The following is a 23,029-nucleotide window of genomic DNA, read 5'->3' as shown; positions in this document are numbered from 1 at the left end:
GGAGCTTGGAGCAGGGAATCTGGGGTAGAGGGAAAAAGGAGGAGTTGATGATGTGTGCGTGCGTGCATGAAGAGAGGGGGAGGGGGGATTTCATTGGCTTGAAAGAAGGCAGGTGATAGCATAAAGAAAGGCAGTTGAAGAGAAGTTGACAAAAATTTCAAATAAATTTGGATAAGCTTCCAAACTCTGGGGGACTGCAGTCAACTGAATTTAACCCTAACTCCAGGGCTACAGTAAAATATGAGGAGAAAATTAGACATCCTTTCATGTACTTGTGCCTGCTATATTATTATTTTTAAAACTGCTCATCAGTAGTACAGTTTGGGTCAAAACAAGCCTCAAATGAATAATCTTATTCCACCCTGTCAGAAATCTTCACTGACTGCAAGATCATGGTGACATCAAAGTAGTATGCAAATCAAGGGTGGAGCTCTTCCTCACACTAGTTGGGTGCTCTTACCCATCTGTAGTCCCCATTATTTTTAATGGGACTATTCACATGAGTAAGTGCTCACCAGTATGAATAAGGGTTCCATAATTGGGCCCGCAAAGGATCACATGTTTTAAGAGAATGATCCATTGTAAGTGACCACACTTGTGCATGATGGATGGGCATTGAGTGTTCTGGAAAAACATTGTTGTGTCCAGGGTTACATTGAGCAAAGACATAAGGTTGTGATTTGTACAGCGTAAAGGATCTCTGACTCTTTGGAGTCATGGGAGATTAACTCTGTGCTGACCACTGATGACAAGTCTTTTGCCCTTTGCCTCCCTGAGCACACATGCTGGTTCCTTTCTTTATTCAAGGGAAAGTAATCTGCCCCACTCCTATACTTGGCATAGGCTATTTCCTGCAGGGTGCCAGCTCAGCTGTGCTGATTGGCTCCTTAATCCTCCCTCCTGCCTGCCCACTTCCTGACCACCAGTGTTGGAAGGAAAGTAGTGAGCCCACAAACTGCTCTACCTTTTGAATTGTTACCTGCTACAATGTAGCCTTGCACTCCATCCTTCATGCATTAGCTGGGTCACAGTCTGGCCCTTTGTAAGTAGATGAAATCAGTTTCAAACTTACTTACTAATGTTCATTTATCAATTATGTATTAGTAGTCTATTCATCAATGAAGCAAGGACTACATTAGAGGTACCTTCTCATTTCAAATTGCAGAGATTTATTATCAAGGATAAAACTAGTATAGTAAGCCTGGTACTAAATACCTGCAGTATAGTACAACACAGCTGTAGGAGAGTGATCATGTAGAACTAATTGTATCAAATAGCTAATGTTTACTACTGCATATATCATGTATCCCATTTTGTAAAAGCTAGAATGCAGAGTAATGGTTCTTTTTATTTATTAGTTTGTTTTATTTTTTTCAAATTCTATCAGAAAATGGACCCCGTCTACTTGTGGAAGCAGAACAAACTAAAGTCTTCTCGCACAGGGGTGGCAATATCACACTACCGTGTAAATTTTACCGTGACCATACATCAGCTGGCTCAGGAACCCACAAAATCCGTGTCAAGTGGACCAAACTCACCTCAGATTACCTCAAGGAAGTGGACGTCTTTGTCGCAATGGGACTCCACCAGAAGAGTTATGGAAACTACCAGGGCAGGGTGTTTCTGAAAAAAGGCAGTGAAAATGATGCTTCTCTTGTAATCACAGATATAACACTGGAGGATTATGGGAGATATAAATGTGAGGTGATTGAAGGATTAGAGGATGACATAGCAGTGGTGTCTCTGGATTTACAAGGTAGGTGGCATTTGCATTACAGATTTGTGGAGCATTAACAAGCACATCCTTTTCCAAGTAAATATGGAAGAACATAATGGTAACTGCAATGGCAATGTGGAAAAGAGATTTTATACTTATTCTATTTAGTAGTTGCATTTATTATTTTAATATATATTGTAATCAGTTTTTCAATATGAACTACTATCTACTCTAATGATATGTCTATGATCATTAGAAATCTACTCAGGAAGTGATGGTTGTGGTTATTATAAAATTTCAGTACAGATATTCAGATTGAATAATAGTCAATCAAAAAAGTGGATTGATCATATAGGGTCATATTCTGCCACCCATACTCACATTGATTAGTACCATTAAACGCTGATTTCTCTGGGACTATTGAGGAGTAAGGTATTACACATGAATGGGGGTGGCAGAATTGGTTTCCTAGCTATTACCGCCTTCTTTTGCATATAGGCTGCTCTAATAGCTAATGTACAGTGTATTCTGAAGTAGATTTTTCTCTTCAATCATTTATTAAGAAAAAAAGAGAGATTGTTTGTTCCTAGTCTGCAGAGTATCAAGCCGTGATTGTTTTACGATCTAATCTAAACATATGAACTCCACCCGCCCCCATCCGCTTACCCACCACTACTACATTTAAAGGTGTGTTCCTGTGTCAGTAAAAGCCAGGGCTTTATTTAAAAATTCAGAACTTCTCTGTGCTTTCCTAGGGCACCCTTTTTAGGAAAAAGCACAGGTCATACCGTATTTTTTGTAGTTCAATTCATTTTAACCCTCTTTCTTTGCATAGGCCCTTATGTCTTCTTTAAAGTATGATTTCTGGCCACATATGTTCATGCTAACATGAAATATAGAATTAATTCCAGAATTCCAAAATTTCAAACACTCAGGAGCTTTCAATGAATAAAATTTGAATGGGTCTTGCACAGAATTCTGTAAATTGTGCTTATCTTCAGATGGTAATTTTGCTGGAACAACACTGCATGGTATGTCAGCTACAACCATTTGGTTTCATACTTATTTTATTACGTTCTTTTGAGTTACTGAGCCATGCTTGCAATGTGGGATGGGCAGAGTACTTTGTGGACAGAAAAAACAGCTGTCAGGTTGCTAACACCACTATATCAAACCAAAACATAACATGAATGATAGAAGCATTATGAGAAGTGTCTGGAGTGCATTGTACTCTGGGAATCTTGGGCTACTAGACTGTGATAGCCATCAAAAATTAGACCAGCCTTGTTTATGTGAGGATGGAGCCAGTTTAGCCCCCAGCCCGTCCCCGTATCAGAAGAAGCAGGAGGTGACTAAGATCTGTGCTTGAAACTCCTTAAATTTAGCCCTATGACTTTACAGACAGCATTATGAATTACTACCATAGACACAGGGTAAAATAATATTTTATAAAGCTTTCTGCCATTCACTTAACCAAAAGGACATGAAGAGTGATTCAGTAGTTTCCTAAGAAATGCCAACATTGTCATTAAATATTGGTAAAGTTGAATATTTTTTCCCAGCTCAGTATTAAATACTGCTATAAAATACATTTGCAAGTGATCTGCAAAAGCATCTGCTACATGTAGTCAGTAGCTATTTCCTTCAGTGGGGCTCTCGCAAACAGTGAGTTTAACATACCAATAAAATAGAAAAATCTGTGAAATGGGCCTTAAGTTTTTCTGTGCTAAATAAATAAATAAATAAATAAAGGACAGCAAATTCTGATCTCATATATAATAGTAAGTCAATGGAATTGCCTCAGATTTTTCACTGGTGCAAATGAGCTCAGACTTGACCCTGTTTTTTCCAAGGTATTCAATATTGATTTGCATAGTGAATTGAAAAATTACATTCAAGAGTGCTGTGTCTGTTTTTGTGGATGCCTCCCTGCTGTCCATACATTCCACCAGGGGTGTGTCTGAGAGAAGACCCTTACAGATGCCAAGTTATCTCCTGACACTGTTTAGAAAAATATCTGACTTGTGCACCTGCAAATCAATGAAGGATGTGAATCCTTGACCTTCACAGTGGTCTATTGTATGCTTTGGTATTTATTTTATTTGCAAGTAAGACTATCTCTCTGTTTGTTGAAGCCAGATATGCTGAATGGCCTTGCCTTAGTTCTCCATGTTCATTTGTCAACTCCTGGTGCATTCCATTTGTCAATCAAGAAAAACCCCCATAGCTTCCATACCATTGTGAAAGGCAAAAGTATTCAACTTACATTTTTTCACCCCATCATTATTATTAGTCTCTATCTCTTCAATTTCACAGAAGAATGTAACTCTTTATTAAAGAAAATTAAACTTGTATACAGGTTAAGTCAACTAAAACTCATTTTTGAGTGGAGAGAAAAAATGAGTAGGAGGCAAAAGGCATTTGGCTTTATATTATCCTTTTGCCAGTGGCATCCATATACTCAGTCACATCTTTGTACAAGGAAATATTGTATTAGCTGCTCAGTGCAGCTGTTCTGATTATGACATGAATCACTGAAGTGATATATCAGATTCAGTTTATAATGTACTATTGATCAAAGAAAATGAAATCCTGACTGACTGATACCTAGGGTGAGATTCTGTGATGAGCTCTTAGAGGCTCACAGCCCATGGGGAAGAGGGGGCTATGGTAGTTTCAAAAGAGAGTTGTGCTCTCCCCTTCCCTTAGACAACCATGAGGGCCCTTCCATAGTACTGCTAGGGTGACCATACCTCCCTTATTTTAAGATTTATTGAAAGGTATTAAAACTGATACTAAGTACCATGTTGAACATTGAATTGACACTTATGATAATTGCATTGTATACTTGAGGGCAATAGAAATGTACACTTGAGAGAAAAATATATGATATGCTATGGGAAATGGTGTTTCCCTAGAACGTCCCTTTAAAATAAAGCATTATCCCTTATTTTCACATGGTTTCCCCCTATTTCCATCCAACAAAGGTGGTTACCTTAAATGCTGCCCAGAATCGTTGCCTGCTGACCCCCCAACATGCCCCAGTCAACCTCCACCTCATATCTAGGGTGACCAGACATCCCGATATTATCAGAACTGTCCTGATTTTAGGGGCTTTGTCATCCTGCCCATATCAAGTGTGCCCCCTGTGCCATAGCTAGCAAAAGGTCCTCAAAGGTCAGCTTTACAGCAGTGCCATCACTGGGGAGAATTCCACTCCAGTCCTTTTACCAAATGTAAAGGGGCCAGAGTGGGGGTAAGATCTCACCTCTAATTATCTGTCCTTAAAAAGTATTCTTCATCATACTACAAATTTGAAATCAGCTGGTGTAAATCAGTGTAACTCCTTTGAATTGAAAGTTGACTAGTTCCCTCATATTCAAACTGAAAAAGGTTCCAGCTCACTAACAACCACAGTAAGAGGCATGCATGAAGTGATCACTTAGATAAATGAATGGGAGTTCTTGTGTGAGTAATCATACCTGTACATAAAAATGCTTGTACATGTACACAGAGCTGTGGACTTTCTGAAGTAACTAGATCAATATTTTGATGTTTTCAATATTTAAAAAAAATAGTTATTGATCTTTTTGATCTACCAAACATAGCCGCTTTATAACCAAGATACACTTTCTGTTTGTTATGAAAATGACAGTAGTTTCTCTTAAGAAGATTAAGTTTGATTAAACACACTTACTTTTCAAGTGAGCATATATTTAATGTGTTGTAATCCTCATACTGTCCCTTTGCATTCCTCCATACTCATTTCTCAGCTGATCTGCATTTTTCACAGTGCAGGCTTTAATTGCAGTTGTTTGTATGTGTACAATGCAAAAGAGATCTCTTCACAGCAAATCAGTTTCTTGGGGGGAAATCAAAGGGTATCAGCCCATCCTTTGTTACTCTAACATTCAACAGCTGCTACAAATAGTAAAGTCAATCTCAGAGTCGGAAGGTTCCACATCAGTAGTGCAGTGACCTTCGATGCTAGCCCAAGGATGCTAATTGGCAGAGAGACAAAACATTTATTTCCAGGAATGCCCCTGGCAGTACAAAAAAGCTGATCACTTCAATGTTAGTTCACTGTACAAAACACTAAAGCTTTGACTAGGTGAAGGTGTATTTATCATGTCAGCGACCTTGTCCTCTACTTCAGTTCTGATTAGTGTTTTTGTTCCTGTAGACATATTGGACTCCTGGAAACATAATTAAATAAACTGTCCGTAGTAATTGGACAATATTTCAATCCTAGCTTTCAAATAGCAATGTAAATAAATTATTTTAATAATTGATATACATTTTTAAATAGCTTGCTGTACTATATATCATTCTATTTCATTTTAACAGGACAAAACTGAATACACCCAAGAATGGATGGATAGCATTTCAGTATCACTTAGAATGGTACTTAAGTCAATTGACTCCACTTTATTAAATGTTATTAATATTTTCTGCCTGCTCTCAGGAGCAATGTAGGTAGGTGGAGCACAGCGTCTGGAACTCTGGCTGACCTTGAGGAAGTCACTTCACAGTTTACCCATCTGTAAAATAGAGATAATGAGCCTTACTTCCTTTGTAAAGTACTTTGAAACCTACTGACAAATAGCACTGTATAAAAGCTAGGTATTATTACATTCCTTATAAGCAAAAACCAGATGGCTCTAAGCTTACATTTAAAGTTCTTTACTTCAGCTCCTCCCCTATATTTAGGGCCCTACCAAATTCACGGCCCATTTTTGTAAATTTCATGGTCACAGCATTTTAAAAATCTTGAATTTCATGGTTTCATATATTTAAATCTTAAATGTCATGGTGTTTGCACAAAGCATAAATATAAACATGTATTTAAAAAACAGCAAAATATAAACATGTAAAGCCCTTAAATCAGCATTTCTCAAACTGGGAGGTCCCAACCCAAGGGGGCGGGGGAGGTGGCAGGCTATTGTGTGTGTGTGTTGGGAGGGGGTGCGGGAGGTCCGTAGTATTGCCACCCTTGCCTCTGTGCTGCCTTCACATTTGGGTGGCCAGAGAGCAGTGCAGTGATCAGCAGCAGCGCAGAAGTAAGGTTGGCAATACACCAAACTCTCCGGCTGCCCAACTCTGAAGGCAACGCAGAAGTAAGGGTGGCAATATTGTGACCCCCCCACACACACACACACACAATACCCTTGTAGTCCCTTTTGGGTCAGGACCCCACTTTTAGAAACACTGTGTACTTTGGTATACATTTACCCTATAGTAAAAAGACACAAAAGACCAACTTTCATGGAGGAGACCAGATTTCTCGGTCTGTGATGTGTTTTTCACAGACGTGAATTTGGTAGGGCCCTACCTATGTTTTTATGTTGATGTAATAATGTCCAGTTGAACTCTTCACATTTTCATTACATACAGTACTCTGGCACCCTGGACTAACAGTAGTATTTTAATATTTTCCTCTTAATTTATAGCTAGCTGACAGTGGATCTGTAATTGAAATACATATTAGTCTGTATGTATACTTTTAAATTCACACAACCACAATAATATTAAAAATCCACTTCTGTGATGCTGCCTATAGTGAATCTTGTTTGCAGTGTAGCTGTAGCTGTGTTAGCTCCAGTATATTAGACACACAAGGTAGGTGAGGTAATCTTTTATTGGACCCAGTTGGTTCAATAAAAAGATATTACCTCACCCACTTTGTCTCTCTGTAGTGAATTTTGTTGGGTTTGCACAGAAAATCCCTTTTGTTGTTCCCTTTCTCTGGCCCATCCCTTTTTGTATTTTTAGACAACACCTATCTCATCATGGGAGCTACTGCAAAGAAATATATGCATTGTTATTATTGTTGCTTATTAGAGTTTCACTACTGTGTATGGATATATATAGTCAATGAGACAACTGCTTTTGGTCATCCATGCTCTACTACTGGGGGAATTCTGTGCCAATGTGCAGAATTCATGTCCCCCACAGATTTCTTTGCTTCCCCACAGAATAATTACTTTTTGACAGGAAAGCAAAGGGAAGCCGCAGGAGTAGTCATGCACCCATCCCCAACACCTCGGGTGCATCCTTTTGGGCATACAGAGCAGCCAGTAGAGAGGTAAATTACTGTGGGGGGAGGAGAGGGCTGGGGATGCACATGCTCAGACCCACTCTTTGTCTGCCCAACCCCTGTGCATCCAGAATCCCCATATCCAATCCCCACTGCTAAGCCTCAACCCCCACACCCAGAACCCCCACCCCTGCACAGAATCTCCCACACTTGAACTCCCACTCCATCAAGCTCCACCCCCCACATCTGGCTGGGGATGCCCCAGCCGGTGGATCCTATCCTGCACTGGGCTCAGCTACTAGTCCAGGCTGGGCAGAGAGTAAGGGAGGAGCACACTTCCCCAGCATGAAATGGCCAGGGCTGGGGCAGACCCTCCCCCAGAAACCTCCCCTGGCTGCAGGAAGCTCCTTCCCCCCACTTCCTGCCCCCATCACTCCTCAGCTGCAGAAGGAGGTGTCACTATATGGTGAGCTGCTCCCCCATCCACCCAACCCCCATGCATCTGGACCCCTCCATACCCAGACCCCCCTGCTGAGCCTCACCCCCCTGCACCCAAAACGCCCCACTGGGCCCCCCTGCTGAGCTCACCCCCCTGTACCCAGAACTCCCCACCAAGTTCCCCATACCCAAACCCCTACCATGCCAAGCTTCACCCCCTGCATCCAGATCCCCACACCTGCACCCAGATTACCCTGCTGCTGAACTCCACTGCCCTGCATCCAGACCCTCCTGCCAAGTCCCAGCACCCTGCAGCTGGACCCTCCACCCCTGCACCCAGACCACACCTCCACTGAGCCCCCATACTCAAACCCCAACCCTGTTGAGCCCCATCCCCCATGCACCTGAACCACCCTGACAAGCCATCCACACCTGAACCCCCATCCCATTAAGCCCCAGCCAGTTGCACCTGGACCCCCCCCTCGCTGAGCCCAACACCCAGACCTCTCCCCCCCCCCCGCCCCAGCTGAGCCCCAACTACCTTCACCTGGATCCCCCTGCAGAGTTCCATTGCCCCTGAACCTCTCCCACAGAGCCCCTGTGCATCCAGATCCTTCCCCTCCACACACACACACACTGACCCTCCTACTAAGCCGCCTGCCCCCAGATTGCCCCAGCCAGAAGCTTTTCACCTCACACCTGGTTCTCTTCCCCCTCCCCCCAGCCCCTCCACGCTTGGCTCTTGCCAGGCTGAGCCTGCCTGCCCACACCGGGTGTGCCTGGCGCAGAGGGGCAGGGCCTTGGGGTGTTTCTGGGGCAGGCCCAGCCCTTGCGCTGTGTCAGGGTCAGGTGCAGACTCACCGCTGGATCCACGTCCTGAGGCAGCAGAGAGAGGGCTACTGAGTGGTCTCCCACCTCCATGCAGCCAGTGGCCTGTGCTCCCCACTGCCATGCTGGAGCCTCCACATTTTTTATTAATTAATAACAAATAAAATTTGCAGCATTTTAAAATGTGCTCAGGGTTTTTATTTTTTTAGTGCAGAATTCCCGCAGGAGTAATGTTCAAGAAATATGATTTCATATTGGAACGGGGCAGAGAACTGCTGCTAGGATGATCAGGGGAAAGGGGAGTCCTATCTTATAAGAAGAGACTGGAAGAGCTTGGCTTGTTTAGTCTAGCAAAATTGAGGCTGAGAAGTGATATGATTACGCTATAAATACATCTGCAGGGTAGACACCGGGGAAGGTGAAGAGCTATTTAAGCTAATGGACAAAGCTGGCCCAAGAACAAATAGGCATTAAACTGCCCATGAACAAATTAGAAGAAGATTTTAATCATCAGAAGGATGAGGTCTGGAACAGCCTCCTAACGGGAGTTGTTGGTTAATTAGTTTTAAGCGAAAGCTGGACAAATGTATGATTGGGATTGTATGATGAAGTTTCTTCTCATGGTGGGAAGCAGGGCTTGCGAGCTTTGGGAGTCCCTTCTGCTTTATATGCTACATTCCTAAATCTCATGCTTCAGAACTTCAGCCAGTCACCTGTACGTAGGGTGACCAGATGTTCCAATTTTATAGAGACAGTCCCGATATTTGGGGCTTTTTCTTATATAGGTGCCTATTACCAAAAAGGTCCAGTTTTTGCACACTTTCTATCTGGTCACCCTACCTTCAGGAGTCAGGAAGGGATTCTCCCTCCATCTCTCCAGAGAATTTAGGGCCTTTTTTTGTCTCCTTCCTCTGAAGCATGAGGCATGTCCGTGGCTGGAGATGGGACACTGGATGGGGTGGCTCAGGGCACTGATGTGGTACCAAGCATTCTCTCTCTCAGGTATGTAGCTGGCTGGTTCTTGCTCACATGCTCCAGGTCTAAAACTGATCATCAGATGTCGGATTGAGAAGGAATTTTCCTCCAGGTCAGCTTGGCAGTAACCGTGGGATTTTTTAGCATTTTTCTGAAGCACGTGGGTGCAGATTTCTTGCTGAGATTATCTGGGTATATGTCACTTAATCAATTCCTTGACATTGCAAATGCCTCAGATACTGCTGCACTTCAATCCCTCCTATTCTCTGCCTGTGGCACATAATAGTTTAATCTCTTGCAGGCTGTAATGCTTTGGTCTAATTTTGGTTGCTGGGTTTAGTGTGCATGTACTGTGTGGTATTCAGGGGAGGCTCTAGGAATCCCGCCACCCCAAGCAGGGCGGCGCGCCGCGCTCTGGCGGTCGCCGGTCCCGCAGCTCCGGGGGACCTCTTGCAGACATGCCTGTGGCGGTTCCGCTGGTTCCGTGGCTCCGGTGGAGCATCCGCTGGCATGCCTGCGGGAGGTCCACCTGAGCCGCGGGACCAGCGAACCCTCCACAGTCATGCCTGCGGGAGGTCCACTGGTCCCGCGGCTCTGGTGGACCTCCCGCAGGCATGACTGCAGAAGGTCCGCCGGAGCCGGCTTCCGCCCTGCCGGCAAAATGCCGCCCCAAGCGCGCGCTTTGCGCGCTGGGGTCTGGAGCCGGCCCTGGTGGTATTGGTGGCCTGTGATATTCAGGAGGTCAGACTAGATGATCTGGTGGTCTCCTCTGGCCTTAAACTCTATGATTAACTGCTTTTGAAATAAATGGAATAGCATAGCTCAGTGGTTAACAAACTTGTTCCACCGCTTGTGAAGGAAACGCCCTTGGCGGGCCAGGACGGTTTGTGTACCTGCCACGTCTGCAGGTTCGGCCGATCACAGCTCCCAGTGGCTGTGGTTCACTGCTTCAGGACAATGGGAGCTGCTGGAAGTGGCAGCCAGTATGTCCCTCGGCCCGCGCCGCTTCCAGGAGCTCCCATTGGCCCGGAGCAGCAAACCGCGGCCACTGGAAGCCACAATCGGCCGAACCTATGGACGCAGCAGGTACACAAACCGGCCCGGCCCGCCAGGGGCTTTCCCTGCACAAGTGGCAGAACAAGTTTGGGAACCACTGGCATAGCTAAATCTCCATACATCACACTGGAAATGTATTCCGAAGAGCCTGGCTTTTAATACCCATTGAAATTGAAATATGATTTATATTATATATGCGATCTAGACTACTTCCAAAAGAAAAGTTTAGCATAGCTTCCAATGAATTCCCTTTCATGCAGTTCATAAAGCTTCTGCCTATTAACCAAACAAGTCCCACTTTGCATCTCCGCGGAGCTGTTATGCAAGTCAAATAAAGAATTCCATACATTTTGTTGCTGAGGTGAAAGGATCTGGCACACACTCTCCTACAAAACCTGCCAGGATTAGAGGAGAGTGGAGCCACTTGATGAACTGGCTACCCAATGATGGCTAGATCATCTGGGATCCTTGGAACAGTGTGGGAAAACCCAGTACCCCAAAAAGTATAGCAAACGGGGAGACGGAGATGGATTCTGAAGGAGAGAGAAGGAGTTTCTGTGTTCACTCTGAATTATAAAAACATGAAGTGGAAAATGCTGCTTAAGCCATCTAGTGTATCCCCCTGCCAGTGTAAGATTGCTCCCTGCAGTACAGTATATAGGGAGCTTTACTGTATCCTGTGTTGACTCTGGCTACAGGAAGCCTTGCTTTTCTGTTTAGACTAGAACTAAAGGAAGACTATTTCTTTACTCTGGCTATGGACAGCCTCTCCACACTCCCACCCCCATCTGGGCTAACAGAATTTTGTGTTGTCTACTTCTGTCTGTAAATACAGTGGTCACCCGGACAAGCTTGCTGAATGCATATAATGGTATCTCAGTAGATCCACTACACCTATTAACTGCTGTCATAATAGTCCTATTTAAGATTACCTCATCATGTAAGGCACAATTGTGATGGTTTTAAGGGTGACTAGTGTAAACTGCCCTTCTTTACACTAGGAGTATAACACAGAAGGCTAAAACTGGGTTTGTATTTAGAAATATTGTATTACATTAGAAGCACAAATATAAATGGCCATCCCATGTCTCAAACAGGCCTGTCCATTAAAGATGGGATTTTGCAAAAGTTTCTTAGAGGCCCAATTCCCATGAGCTTGATCAAAAATCCAATTCCTTAATACATGTATAAAGAAAGCATTTCTGAGCCAGAATAAAGAGTAAGAGTAATAGGCTTCCTTCTACTGGTATCTCGAGACCCCCCCCCCCCCCCGCCCCGATGGAAGGTGAGATTAAAGAAGGATGGAAGAATATAGCCACCAGTTGAGTGTTGTGGTCAGTGATCTTCAATGCACTGAGTTTAATAGGGGTTTGAATGTACATTGTGAATGTTCATGAGCCAAAGATCTGTCTGAATAGTACCGATATTCATATTATTGGGTGAATTTGATATTGCTCATCCCTAGCTAATTACAACCCCCCCCCCCGAGAATAAGTAAGTGATTTAGCACTTTCCTAAGCTCACCATAGGCAGAAGTATTGCAGGAAATACAGTTCTGTACTGTAGTGTCACAGATTAGTCGGTGAACTTGCATGCCATGTGAGGGACAGTACTTCTACACACAACAAGGGTGAATTTTATGGGGAGAAACTCAGCACTAAAGTCCAATCCTCGAAGTATTTAGGCACCTAACTCCCATTAAAATAAATGGGAATTAGATGCCGGGATACTTTTGAGGAACTGAGCCCAACTGTGTTCCTTTTCCCTTTTTCTTTTTCTAAATATTTATTTGACTAAGCTTGTAGTAAAAGCCAAAGCCTGTGTTTGTGCACTAGGATGTGATCATTCAAACAAACACAGGTGTGTTTATTGAAATGCGCATTACTTCAAATAGTTGTCATGCTAGTTCATGGACTCATTCTAATTTCCGTTACAATCACCAGTTCTCAGGACTCTGATTTAATAAGTACAGAATCATAGAACAAGTGTGATTGTGGGTCTGTCATTCAATTACAAATATCTTCAACAGTGACCTGAAATGGCCCTGATTCTTCTTGACGTTATTCTTCAGATATAGAGAGAAGAAAAGCTGTTCTTTGAGAGTTTATATTTAAGTGAATTGAATACTTATGAAAGGTGCTATATTGACAGTACTATAAACGGTGTTGTAGCTGTGTCGCTCCCAGGATATTAGAGAGAGAAGGTGGATGAGGTAATAGCTTTTACTACACCAACTTGTGTTGGTGAGAGAGAGTTTGTAAGCTTGTCTCTCTCTAGTATTGTAAATGTAGAAATCCAAGGATTTCTAACCTGCTTCACCAAAGTGAAGAGTTGACCACTGAGGTCAGTATAGGTACAGATATGGGGCCCTGACCTTCCACAAGTTATATCAATGTTCCTACAAATTGTCATGCTGAACTCCTAGAGGATTAAGGTAGACTGTTGCAAATAAGCTTCCCACAAAGAAAAATCCCTTGGTTGGGTGGTAGAAGCAACTGGCGGCATAGATAGTGTGGTCATCTCTTGGAGGAGTTACATTTGACATGGTGACATGGAAAAGAGAGTGGGGGAAGGGAAATCACAATGCAGTTTTTCTTAGTGAATCAGGGGCAAGGCTAAAGATGAGAATTATCATGACCTCTGCATTTGGTGGGGACATGCCAGTCTCTTACCAGCATCAGATTTACATGGTATTTAAAGTGCCTAAAGAGTTATCTATAGGCAGAAAAAGACAAATACACAAGGAACTGCCTTCCCTTTCCCCAAATCCTAAATTGAATTTATTACTGTTATGGAGAGATGTTATCTGTGGGCTAAGCATAGGACTATACGTCAGGAGTTTTTTATTCCATTTCCAGCTGTGGAAAAATTTAACCTTCAGGATGGTCTTTTGCACCGTCCAAAATGTATGTAATGAATTGTTGTATAGAGATTGGTGACAAGAACTGAAACTGAAGATGTTAAGTAACTAACTAGTGCACAAAAGCATAGTAAGAGTAGCTGCAGCAGTAGAGAGATTTGTAATAGAGGTCATCCCTATTAATTCAACATTAAAAGCTATAGGGAAAGAAGGCACAGCAGCAGTAGATAACAATTAAATACAGGGTAAAGCGGAGCTACACAAAGCATGGATCATGGGACAAATCCAGCCTAAACTGTCATGTAAATCATCCTTAGCCAGCCTCTCTCTGTAGCTGCAGAGGGAAGTCAGTTTAATCAATTGCAGGTTTTTATTGTAGATGAACTCCAACAAAAAGCAACTTCTAATCTGTTAAGGAAGATACATCCACAAGCTAATATTACAGTTGTGTGCATATTTATGTGTTAAAACATAGCCAAAATTATTAAATGAGAGTGGAAATATTAAGCCCCTAAATCCATAGTTAGCCACTTAAATAAAATTGTGTTTTACAGCAGCACACAATACCTAAAGGTCCTAAAATCACTTCAGCAATAGTCATGGGATGGTCTGAGTGCTCAGCCTCTCTGGAAATGAGGCTTTTTTTTATGCCTGTTTGTGGATTTATGTACCTGATTTGGACTGTTGACATTTATATGCAGACTAGATACAATCCTTGTTTTTGGTAAATTGGCAGTATTACCCTCAGTAGTTCAATCCTTGGGCATCCCTAGAGTAAAATAAATAACAAGACTAAGTGGAAAAAGAGATCCAGAATGAATTTAAACATGTAGAATATGTATACCTTATTATTTAAGGTATCATAGTTAATAACATGATATGTATTACCTTTATTTTCTTCGTTTATAGTTTAGAATAGCTAATAATTGAAGCTTCCTAAACAGAAGAGGCTTGCGAAGGAGAAGAAAATTAGCAACTAGAGTTCAAGAATAGGGAGAGAATAAAAAGAAAGGTCGATTTCTATTTAATCTTGGTGCCTTTTGGCTCTTCTCCTAATGCTTCATCTCATCCCCCACGTTCTCCCCACCCTACTCTACTCTGTTCTACAGCTGAGCAGAAAACTTCAGCTCTGGATCTTGTTTGGCTCAGGTATTTTGTTTCACCTGATAGCGCCTGGGCTAACTTTGTCTGCCAAATTCTGATCCGAGTTAGGTTTTGAAACCCTACCAAAATCTGGGATGCTTTTGCTTCAGTTCTAGCTCTGCTCTTTGCTGAATTTTATCAGAGCCAGCTGGGAAGGTCTCTTCTGAGCTGTTGTCTGCCGTATCTCTCCTGTGTCCAGCTGTGATTTTTTTGATTGAAGGGCACCATGTAAAAAAAAAAAAAAAAGTGCCATGGGAAAAGCTACAGGGTAGAGTGGGGTGAGTGAGTGTCATTAAATATTGCTGTTCAGACAGTTCTAAAACTTCCCTATGTTCCTCTGTCTCTTCTTAGATACTCCCTCTTTTTAAACAAAAGTTATCTGTGTTGTATGCCTCTTCAAAAGCTAAGACCTGATCTCAGATTGGTCCTCAGGTGTTGTGAGGAAACATCCCACAACCTTGTGTTCCCTGCACTTGGGCCAGCCACAATCTCTGCCCGCACTCCTCTGGCTGTGCCCTCTGGCTGTGCCCTCTGGACAGAGAGAAGGTGGCACCCCAAATCCTCCACACTGGCTAGCAGAACTGTCTGGCTGTGCAGGAGCACATGTGCTGCATCCCCTTCTAAGGTGTGGTAGCAGAGAGAGGGAAATGCCTCTCTGTGCTGCCTCCATTGAGAAGCTGTGGCTAAAAGCCATGCTACAGCCATCTAACAGGATTGGCTGACCATTCTTTTAAAAGTTCCCTTAAACTAAACCCACTAAATATAATCCCTTGATTTTCCTTGCTTACTTTGACATTTTCCTTCCTTCCCAGTCCCTTAACCACTGCTGCTGCCCTCCTCTGACCTACCTGCAGTTTGTCTGCATGTGGTTGGTAGTAAGGTACCCAGAACAAAATGCTGTCAGAATGTGCAAGGGTGAGGTCCTGGTGTCAGTACAAAGGCTGCAGCTGAGAGCAGGAGACAGAACTGGTCAGGTTCCAGGAGGAAAAAGTGTGAGGCTATCAGGCAGGTAAGCCTGCCATGTCAGGAGATAATCAGACATTGTTCTCCGACCAAACAGCTGACTTGCTGACAGAGAATTGCCCTAGAAATAAAACCACCAGTTGCGGTTGTATTATTTTGGCATCTCACATAGTTAATCTTAAATTTGTCCTTTTGATGCCAGTAAATGATGTTTCTCTTTGTTGTGTTTTTTATATAGTTAAACAGCTAATAGCCTTCTTTCTTCCCTTCTGATTTAGGTGTTGTATTCCCTTACTTTCCACGTCTGGGTCGCTACAACCTAAACTTCCATGAGGCTCAGCAAGCTTGTCTGGACCAAGATTCTGTTATCGCCTCCTTTGACCAATTGTATGAAGCATGGAGATCGGGGCTGGATTGGTGTAATGCAGGCTGGCTCAATGATGGATCAGTTCAGTACCCTATCACCAAGCCCAGAGAGCCCTGCGGAGGAAAGAACACAGTGCCTGGAGTCAGGAATTATGGGTTCTGGGATAAAGATAAAAGCAGATATGATGTTTTCTGTTTTACATCAAACTTCAATGGTAAGAGTTTTGAATCACTTCTACCTTTAACAAGGCCATTTCTGTGCTTCAGAAAAGAAACTAACTCCAAAGGTACTGAAAAGCAGTAAGAGATGTTTGATTTGTCAAAGTGCATGTTAGTTTTGGAAACTGTTATCATTGAATTTATGAGGAAATGAGTCTGGAGTGAAAAAAAGACAAATTTTGCCACGTCTTCATTTTTAAAAGCAATAGTTCAGAATGAATATTGGCAGCACATTCATGTGTCTCTGTTTTCATTCCTAGATATTTGTGCAGGTATGTTCCATATTGATACACTGCCTAGTTTATTTAAGTTAAAGCAATGGAGAAATCAGTGTTTCCTTTCATTGAGTTGCCCCCTTAAGTAAATAGTGAGGGTATATTACAAGTTAAAAACCTATCAAAAGGTAAAAACCCGCAAGGAACAATTGTGATTAGGAATTCACTGTTCCTATGTAACTTTAATGCCACTTTATACTCTCTAATAAAGTACCAGACAGTTCCATTTTGTATGATAACCATCGCCTAACAAGGGCGTACCATATTTGACAGAGTAACAAGACTTGTGGATAGGAGGAAAGCTGTAGAAATGGTGTATCTTGACTTTAGTAAGGTTTTTTATACTGTCTCGCATGACCTACTCATAAACAAACTAGGGAAATACAACCTAGATGGCGCGACTATAAGGTGGGCGCAGAACTGGTTGGAAAACAGTTCCCAGAGATTAGTTATCAGTGGTTCACAGTCAAGCTGGAAGGGCATAACAAGTAGGGTCCGACAGAGATTGGTTCTGGGTCTGGTTCTGTTCAATATCTTCATCCGTGATTTAGGTAATGGCATAGAGAGTACACTTATAACGTTTGTGGATGATACCAACTTGGGAGGGGTTGCAAGTGCTTTGGAGGATAGGATTAAAATTCAAAATGATCTGGACAAACTGGAGAGATGGTCTGGAGTAAATAGGCTAAAATGCAATAAAGATAAATGCAAAGTACTCCACTTAAGAAGGAACAATCAGTTGCATACATACAAAATGGGAAATGGCTGCCTAGGAAGGAAAACTGTAGAAAGGCATCTGAGGGTCATAGTGGATCACAAGCTAAATATGAGTCAACAGTATAATACTGTTGTAAAAAAAAGCAAACATCATTCTGGAATGTATTAGCAAGACATGAGAAGTAATTCTTCTGCTCTACTCTGCGTTGATTAAGCCTCAGCTGGAATATTGTGTCCATTTCTGGGCACCACATTTCAAGTAAGATGGACAAATTAGAGAAAGTCCAGAGAAGAGCAACAAAAATGATTAAAGGTCTAGAAAACATGAGCTATGAGGGAAGATTGAAAAAATTGGGGTTTGTTTAGTCTGGAAAAGAGAAGACTGAGGGGGGACATAACAGTTTTCAAGTACAAAAAAAGTTGTTACAAGGAGGAGGGAGAAAACTTGTTCGCCTTAACCTTTGAGGATAGGACATGAAGAAATGGGCTTAAATTGTAGCAATGGCAGTTTAGGTTGGACATTAGGAAAAAAATTCCTAACTGTCAGGGTGGTTAAGCACAGGAATAAACTGCCTAGGGTGGTTGTGGAATTTCTGTCACTGGAGATTTTTAAGAGCAATTTTGTAGTGCCCATCAGGAATGGCCTAGATAATACATAATCCTGCCTTGAGTGCAGGGGACTGGACTAGAAGACTTCTCCAAGTCCCTTCCAGCTCTATGATTCTAAAGAGCAATCTTGTTAATTCCTGGCTTTTGTGACTAATAATTTAGGCTCTTTTGTCACACCTTTCTACACTGTCATTGCTCCCTTCCTATATAGCTTTGCAGGCTACCTGCTCTGATCTTGGGTTGCTCTAAACTGCAGTTTCATGACTGCAAGCCTTGGATTTGGAGCCGTCTAATCTTCGCTAGATGTTAGTATGGGTACAGCTGAATAGAAAGCTGTGGTCTCTGCTTGCTATAGCTGAAGGGTTAGTCTAAGAACTTTGTAGCATTGCTCAAAAAGATAGATACAACCAATAGCAAGGATCAGGGCCATCACAGACCACAAGCAAAGACAGCTTCCCTCCTTAGCATCTCCATAGCCAGCCTTCAGTGACCACGTTAGGGCCTCTTGCTTGTGAGTAATTTTTATCTGTCTTGGAAAGCAGATGTTTCTCTTTTAGCCCACCAGCATAGGATGAGTGCACTTCTTTACTTATTCACATATGGTACATCCACCATGAAATGTGTTTGTCTTAGAACACACAAGATTAATCACATTTCTTGCTTTAAGCACAGATACTTAATTCTGTGTTTGTGTCACTTTCTTAACCCCAAAAAGGTCTAATTTTTAAATGCATTATCTGCCCAAGTTAGTAAATCTTTGACAAAACTCAGTTCTCTCCTGAAGAGGATGTTAAATATGGACATTAAATCATGAAATGGAAATACCTTGGTACTGCTTTAAGTGCAAATCTGAATGTAACAACTTAAAATCTGGAGCTGCTAGGTCAGCTCCATGCTGGATTGAGTGAATCACATAACTCTAAAACTATAGAAACACTTCATAAAGCACTAAAGATTGCAGCTTTGTACCATATATTCCTCTCAGCTACTAAGGAAAGATGTTGCAGTAAAACTCTCTCATTCTCTTTAACACAACACAACACACTGTCATGACCTCTTATTGATGATCTTTATAGGACCTGACCATTGTTCAATCCATCTACACCCATTTCACTCTCAAAACATATTTTATTAGATTGTATAAATACAGGCTTGTGATTTGTAGTTATATAGGCAAAGGAAAACTCACACCTTATTCAAGTCCTAACAGGGCCACCCGGGGGCCGGGGGGGCGGAAAGTGGGGCAATTTGGCCCAGGCCCCGCAGGGGCCCCCACAAGAGTTTTTCAGGGCCGCTGGAGCGGGGTCCTTCACTTGCTCCAAGGGCCCCAGAAAACTCTTGTGGGGCCCAGGCCCTCAGAGCTTCTTCCACTCCGGGTCTTCGGCAGTGGGAGGGAAGGGGGGTCCTTCCGCCCCGGGGCAGAAGGTCCCCCCCTGCCAAATTACTGCCGAAGCAGGGCCCCCCACCCCCCGCCGCCAACCCCAGGCTTCCTGAATCCTAATAATGTCTGACAATGGTTTATGCTCATACTGCATTTGGCTGCTGAAAGCCCTCAGTTTTAAACTGTAATAGTCTTAGGACTAGCCCGATGGCTCGAACATTGGGGGGTGGAACTGCATCAGGAATGTTGGCTGACAAGTGACTGAGATTCAGCCCTAGAAAAAACATTGAATGCAGTCCGCTGGTTGGATCATCACTGTCCCCAGTGTGAACTGGGAACTCACAGGTTGCACAATGAGAACACTGATCCATCAACCCACATCATCCAGTTTAGTCCTCTGTTACTCTGCAGCACAATACTGTGCTTGGGTCTGGCTCCATTCATCTCATGTCAGGTTGGTGATATACTACTATATTCAACCAATTACATTGTAGCTGGGATGGTTCAACCCACACTAATACCATGGCTCCCCATGTTAAGCAACAGCACTCTTCCACACCTCCATTGTGAGGGTGCCACAGTCAGAAGAGGTGAGAAGCTCAGGGCAAACCCAAGCCTTCCACTATACACAGGCCCCTTCAACCACCCAAAAGCACACTTGGTGGCCAGGCACCCACTGTGGGCCCATTTGCCCTGTCCAAACATCTCTGTGACGTCGAAGTGCTGTGAAGAACGGGCTGCAGCTGATGTCAGAAACTGTCCCTTATAATTGACCTGACCATACGCATAGCCAGCTTTGATTTGCCACAGCACTAGTGAGCCCTTCCAGATGGATTATGAATGGGCCAGGGTTAGTGTGTCGGGGCAGCCATCACACCTTGGACCAATACGAGACCCCCCACATGTGGTAGTGGCCAAAGACACACAATGTCTCACATCACTGTCTGCCCTCTGGTGGTTTGAGCGTCTCTGCAGTTCACTCATGTGGCTGCTGCAAATTGGCTTGCCAAGCACTGTTAAATGAAGAATTATGATTTACAAAAGTTCATAGTGGAACATTTTATAAACTTACATTAAGAGCATTTTAAAGCTGTATGGTTAGCCCTCAATGGTCAAGAAATACCAAAGTTAAAGATCTGTAAAAGCAGCAAAGAATCCTGTGGCACCTTATAGACTAACAGACGTTTTGCAGCATGAGCTTTCGTGGGTGAATACCCACTTCGGCGGATGCAAAGTTAAAGATGTGCACAAAAACTTTACTTCTGCTCCTTTTTACATGTACAGCAGTCTTTAATTAGGTGCTCAGCTACTACAGGTCGTATATATGTATGTAACTAGGTTACATGATCGCATACAATATATAATTTTTCTGCCTCCCTAAATACATGTCTAGCAGATTACAATGTATTTTTCATTCTTGTATGTTTACAATTAATTTCTTTCTAATAAGAAAAACTATTGGAAATGAATATGCACAGGGGAGCAGCATTAAAATTGTACTTGTAATTGTGGCATTTTCTGATGTCTGTGTGTCCCTGCAACTTTAATTGGACCCAGACCCTATACTTTTTAACTACCTAGTTAAGTTAGTCAAACATGTGCACATTGTACCTTTTCTCAAATTTAGCAGTCTTGCAAGAAATGTGGAGCCTGCAGTGTGCATTCTGTAGTAAGTGGTTATTAGAGGCAAAATCAAAACTAATTTATATCAGAGAGAGTTATACCTCTTTCCACTTTCAACCTCCAGCTGTTCCAGATGTTAATAAACGTTCACAACGTGAAATATGTTTTCTTCTCTGTCCTTGTACTTAAAAACAGCTGAACTGTTTTTACTCAGACGCCCCAGTGAAAACATTACTTTTGAGCAGATACATCTTCGGGGTTGAATTTTTTTTCTTTCAGGGTATGTTTTAGAAAGTTATGAGCTACTGAAAATAAGGATTAGGATGGAAACTATTCTGCAACCTTAGCTAGAGTGGTCATTGTCAATCAGGGTTTCTCAAATTTCATTGCACTGCAACCACATTCTGACAACAAAAGTTACTACATGACACCAGGAGGTGAGACTAAAGTCTGAGCCTGCCCAAGCCCCAACACCCCAGGTGAGTGGAGGCCAAAGCCCTTCAGCCCCAGGCTGGTGGCCTGTAATCCTGAGCCTTGCCATGAAGGCCTGAAGCCCTCGGCTTCATACTTGGGAGGTGGGGGCTCAGGCTTTGGCTTCAGCTCCAGGCTCCAGCAAGTCTAAAGCCAGCCCCCATGACTCCATTATAATAGGGTCACGACCCACTTTGGAGTCCTGACCCAGTTTGAGAACTGCTGGATAGTAAAAGTCCTTTCTAGTCTAGGTACTATATTAGTTTGAGTGGGTGGAACGGGATGCTGGCCCATTGTGGTGGTTATAGGATAGGTTTAAGAGGTGGAGGGTTGGGTGAAACTCAACCCAGCAATCTCCCCTTACTCCTATTACAGTTCTTCTGGAAGTTCTCTGTGCAGTGTCTGCTGCTTCATACCTCGTCCTTTAGAACATTCAGTGATTTGACAGTCTGCATGTGAGGAGGAAAATGGTGATTTTTTAGTACTTTGAAAATCAGTTAAATTTGAACAGAATTTTATAAGACAAAGTAAATATAGACTAACAAGTTGCACCTGCCAAATTTCCAAGGCCTGATGCAAATAATCATGGTTTTAATGCTTCTCAAAAAAAAAGTCATACATATTCTTTATACTGGAAAGCAACCTGAGTAGAGGGTTAGTACTAGCTTCCTTTATAAAATATACATGATGTCTGAGTGGGGTTTGCTTTAAACATTCTGCTCATTAATATGCATTTTGTTACATGCTTTGCACACTGAACTGCACCCTATAATTGATTTTTTTAATCTGCTCTAACAGAGTAAAATCACAAATCTCTTGTTTTAACAAGGTACAAAATGCTCTTTTACAAAAAAAAAATCCCATTTAATTTATTCAGTGTAGCAGCAAACCAGTTATATCAGTGGTGGAGGCCACAAACATCAGATGTTAAGCCACCATCTTCCATGTAATGACAGAAATGCACAATGCATAAACCTTTTCTGGGTTATATTGTTGTATTGCTTGTTTTACCCGTCAAGGAAAATAGGACTCCAAGTAAAGAGTCGTTGTTCCTCTGAGTGAGAGACCAAAGAAAATGAAAAGATACAACAATAATATTAAAAATAAACTGGATTCAAAAAGGCAGTGAATCAATTAGCCTATGGTATGGAAGTTTGCTAATCATGAGCCTCGCTGCTGAAAGCTGGTGCAATGAGGACCTTTGAAGGAACGTCCCTTTTCTAAAGTGGCAGAATTAAGTTACTGTAGTTCCCCAACATAGGGCAAAATAGATGCCAAACCTAATAAGTAACTTTCCCATTTAATGAGTGAGGAAGCATTTCACTTCTGAGGCATTTAACAACGCTGAAGA

General features: G+C 42.5%; 1 protein-coding gene across 7 annotated transcripts in view; it reads left to right on the top strand.

The window, feature by feature from the left end:
• The window catches only part of HAPLN1 (hyaluronan and proteoglycan link protein 1), a 93,812-nt gene that overhangs the window by 64,129 nt on the left and 6,654 nt on the right, over positions 1 to 23,029 (top strand). For all 7 annotated transcript variants that reach the window (XM_039542848.1, XM_039542846.1, XM_039542847.1 and 4 more), the window contains 2 exons: positions 1,388 to 1,756; positions 16,296 to 16,598. In XM_039542848.1, coding sequence (XP_039398782.1) covers positions 1,388 to 1,756; positions 16,296 to 16,598 — 672 coding nt within the window. The remainder of the gene's footprint in view (positions 1 to 1,387; positions 1,757 to 16,295; positions 16,599 to 23,029) is intronic.

The sequence above is a fragment of the Mauremys reevesii genome, linkage group 6 (assembly GCF_016161935.1).
Source record: "Mauremys reevesii isolate NIE-2019 linkage group 6, ASM1616193v1, whole genome shotgun sequence".
In the NCBI taxonomy this organism is placed as follows: Eukaryota; Metazoa; Chordata; order Testudines; family Geoemydidae; genus Mauremys; species Mauremys reevesii.
The sequence above is the reverse complement of the archived record's forward strand: the minus strand, read 5'-3'. Positions and strand labels throughout refer to the sequence as shown.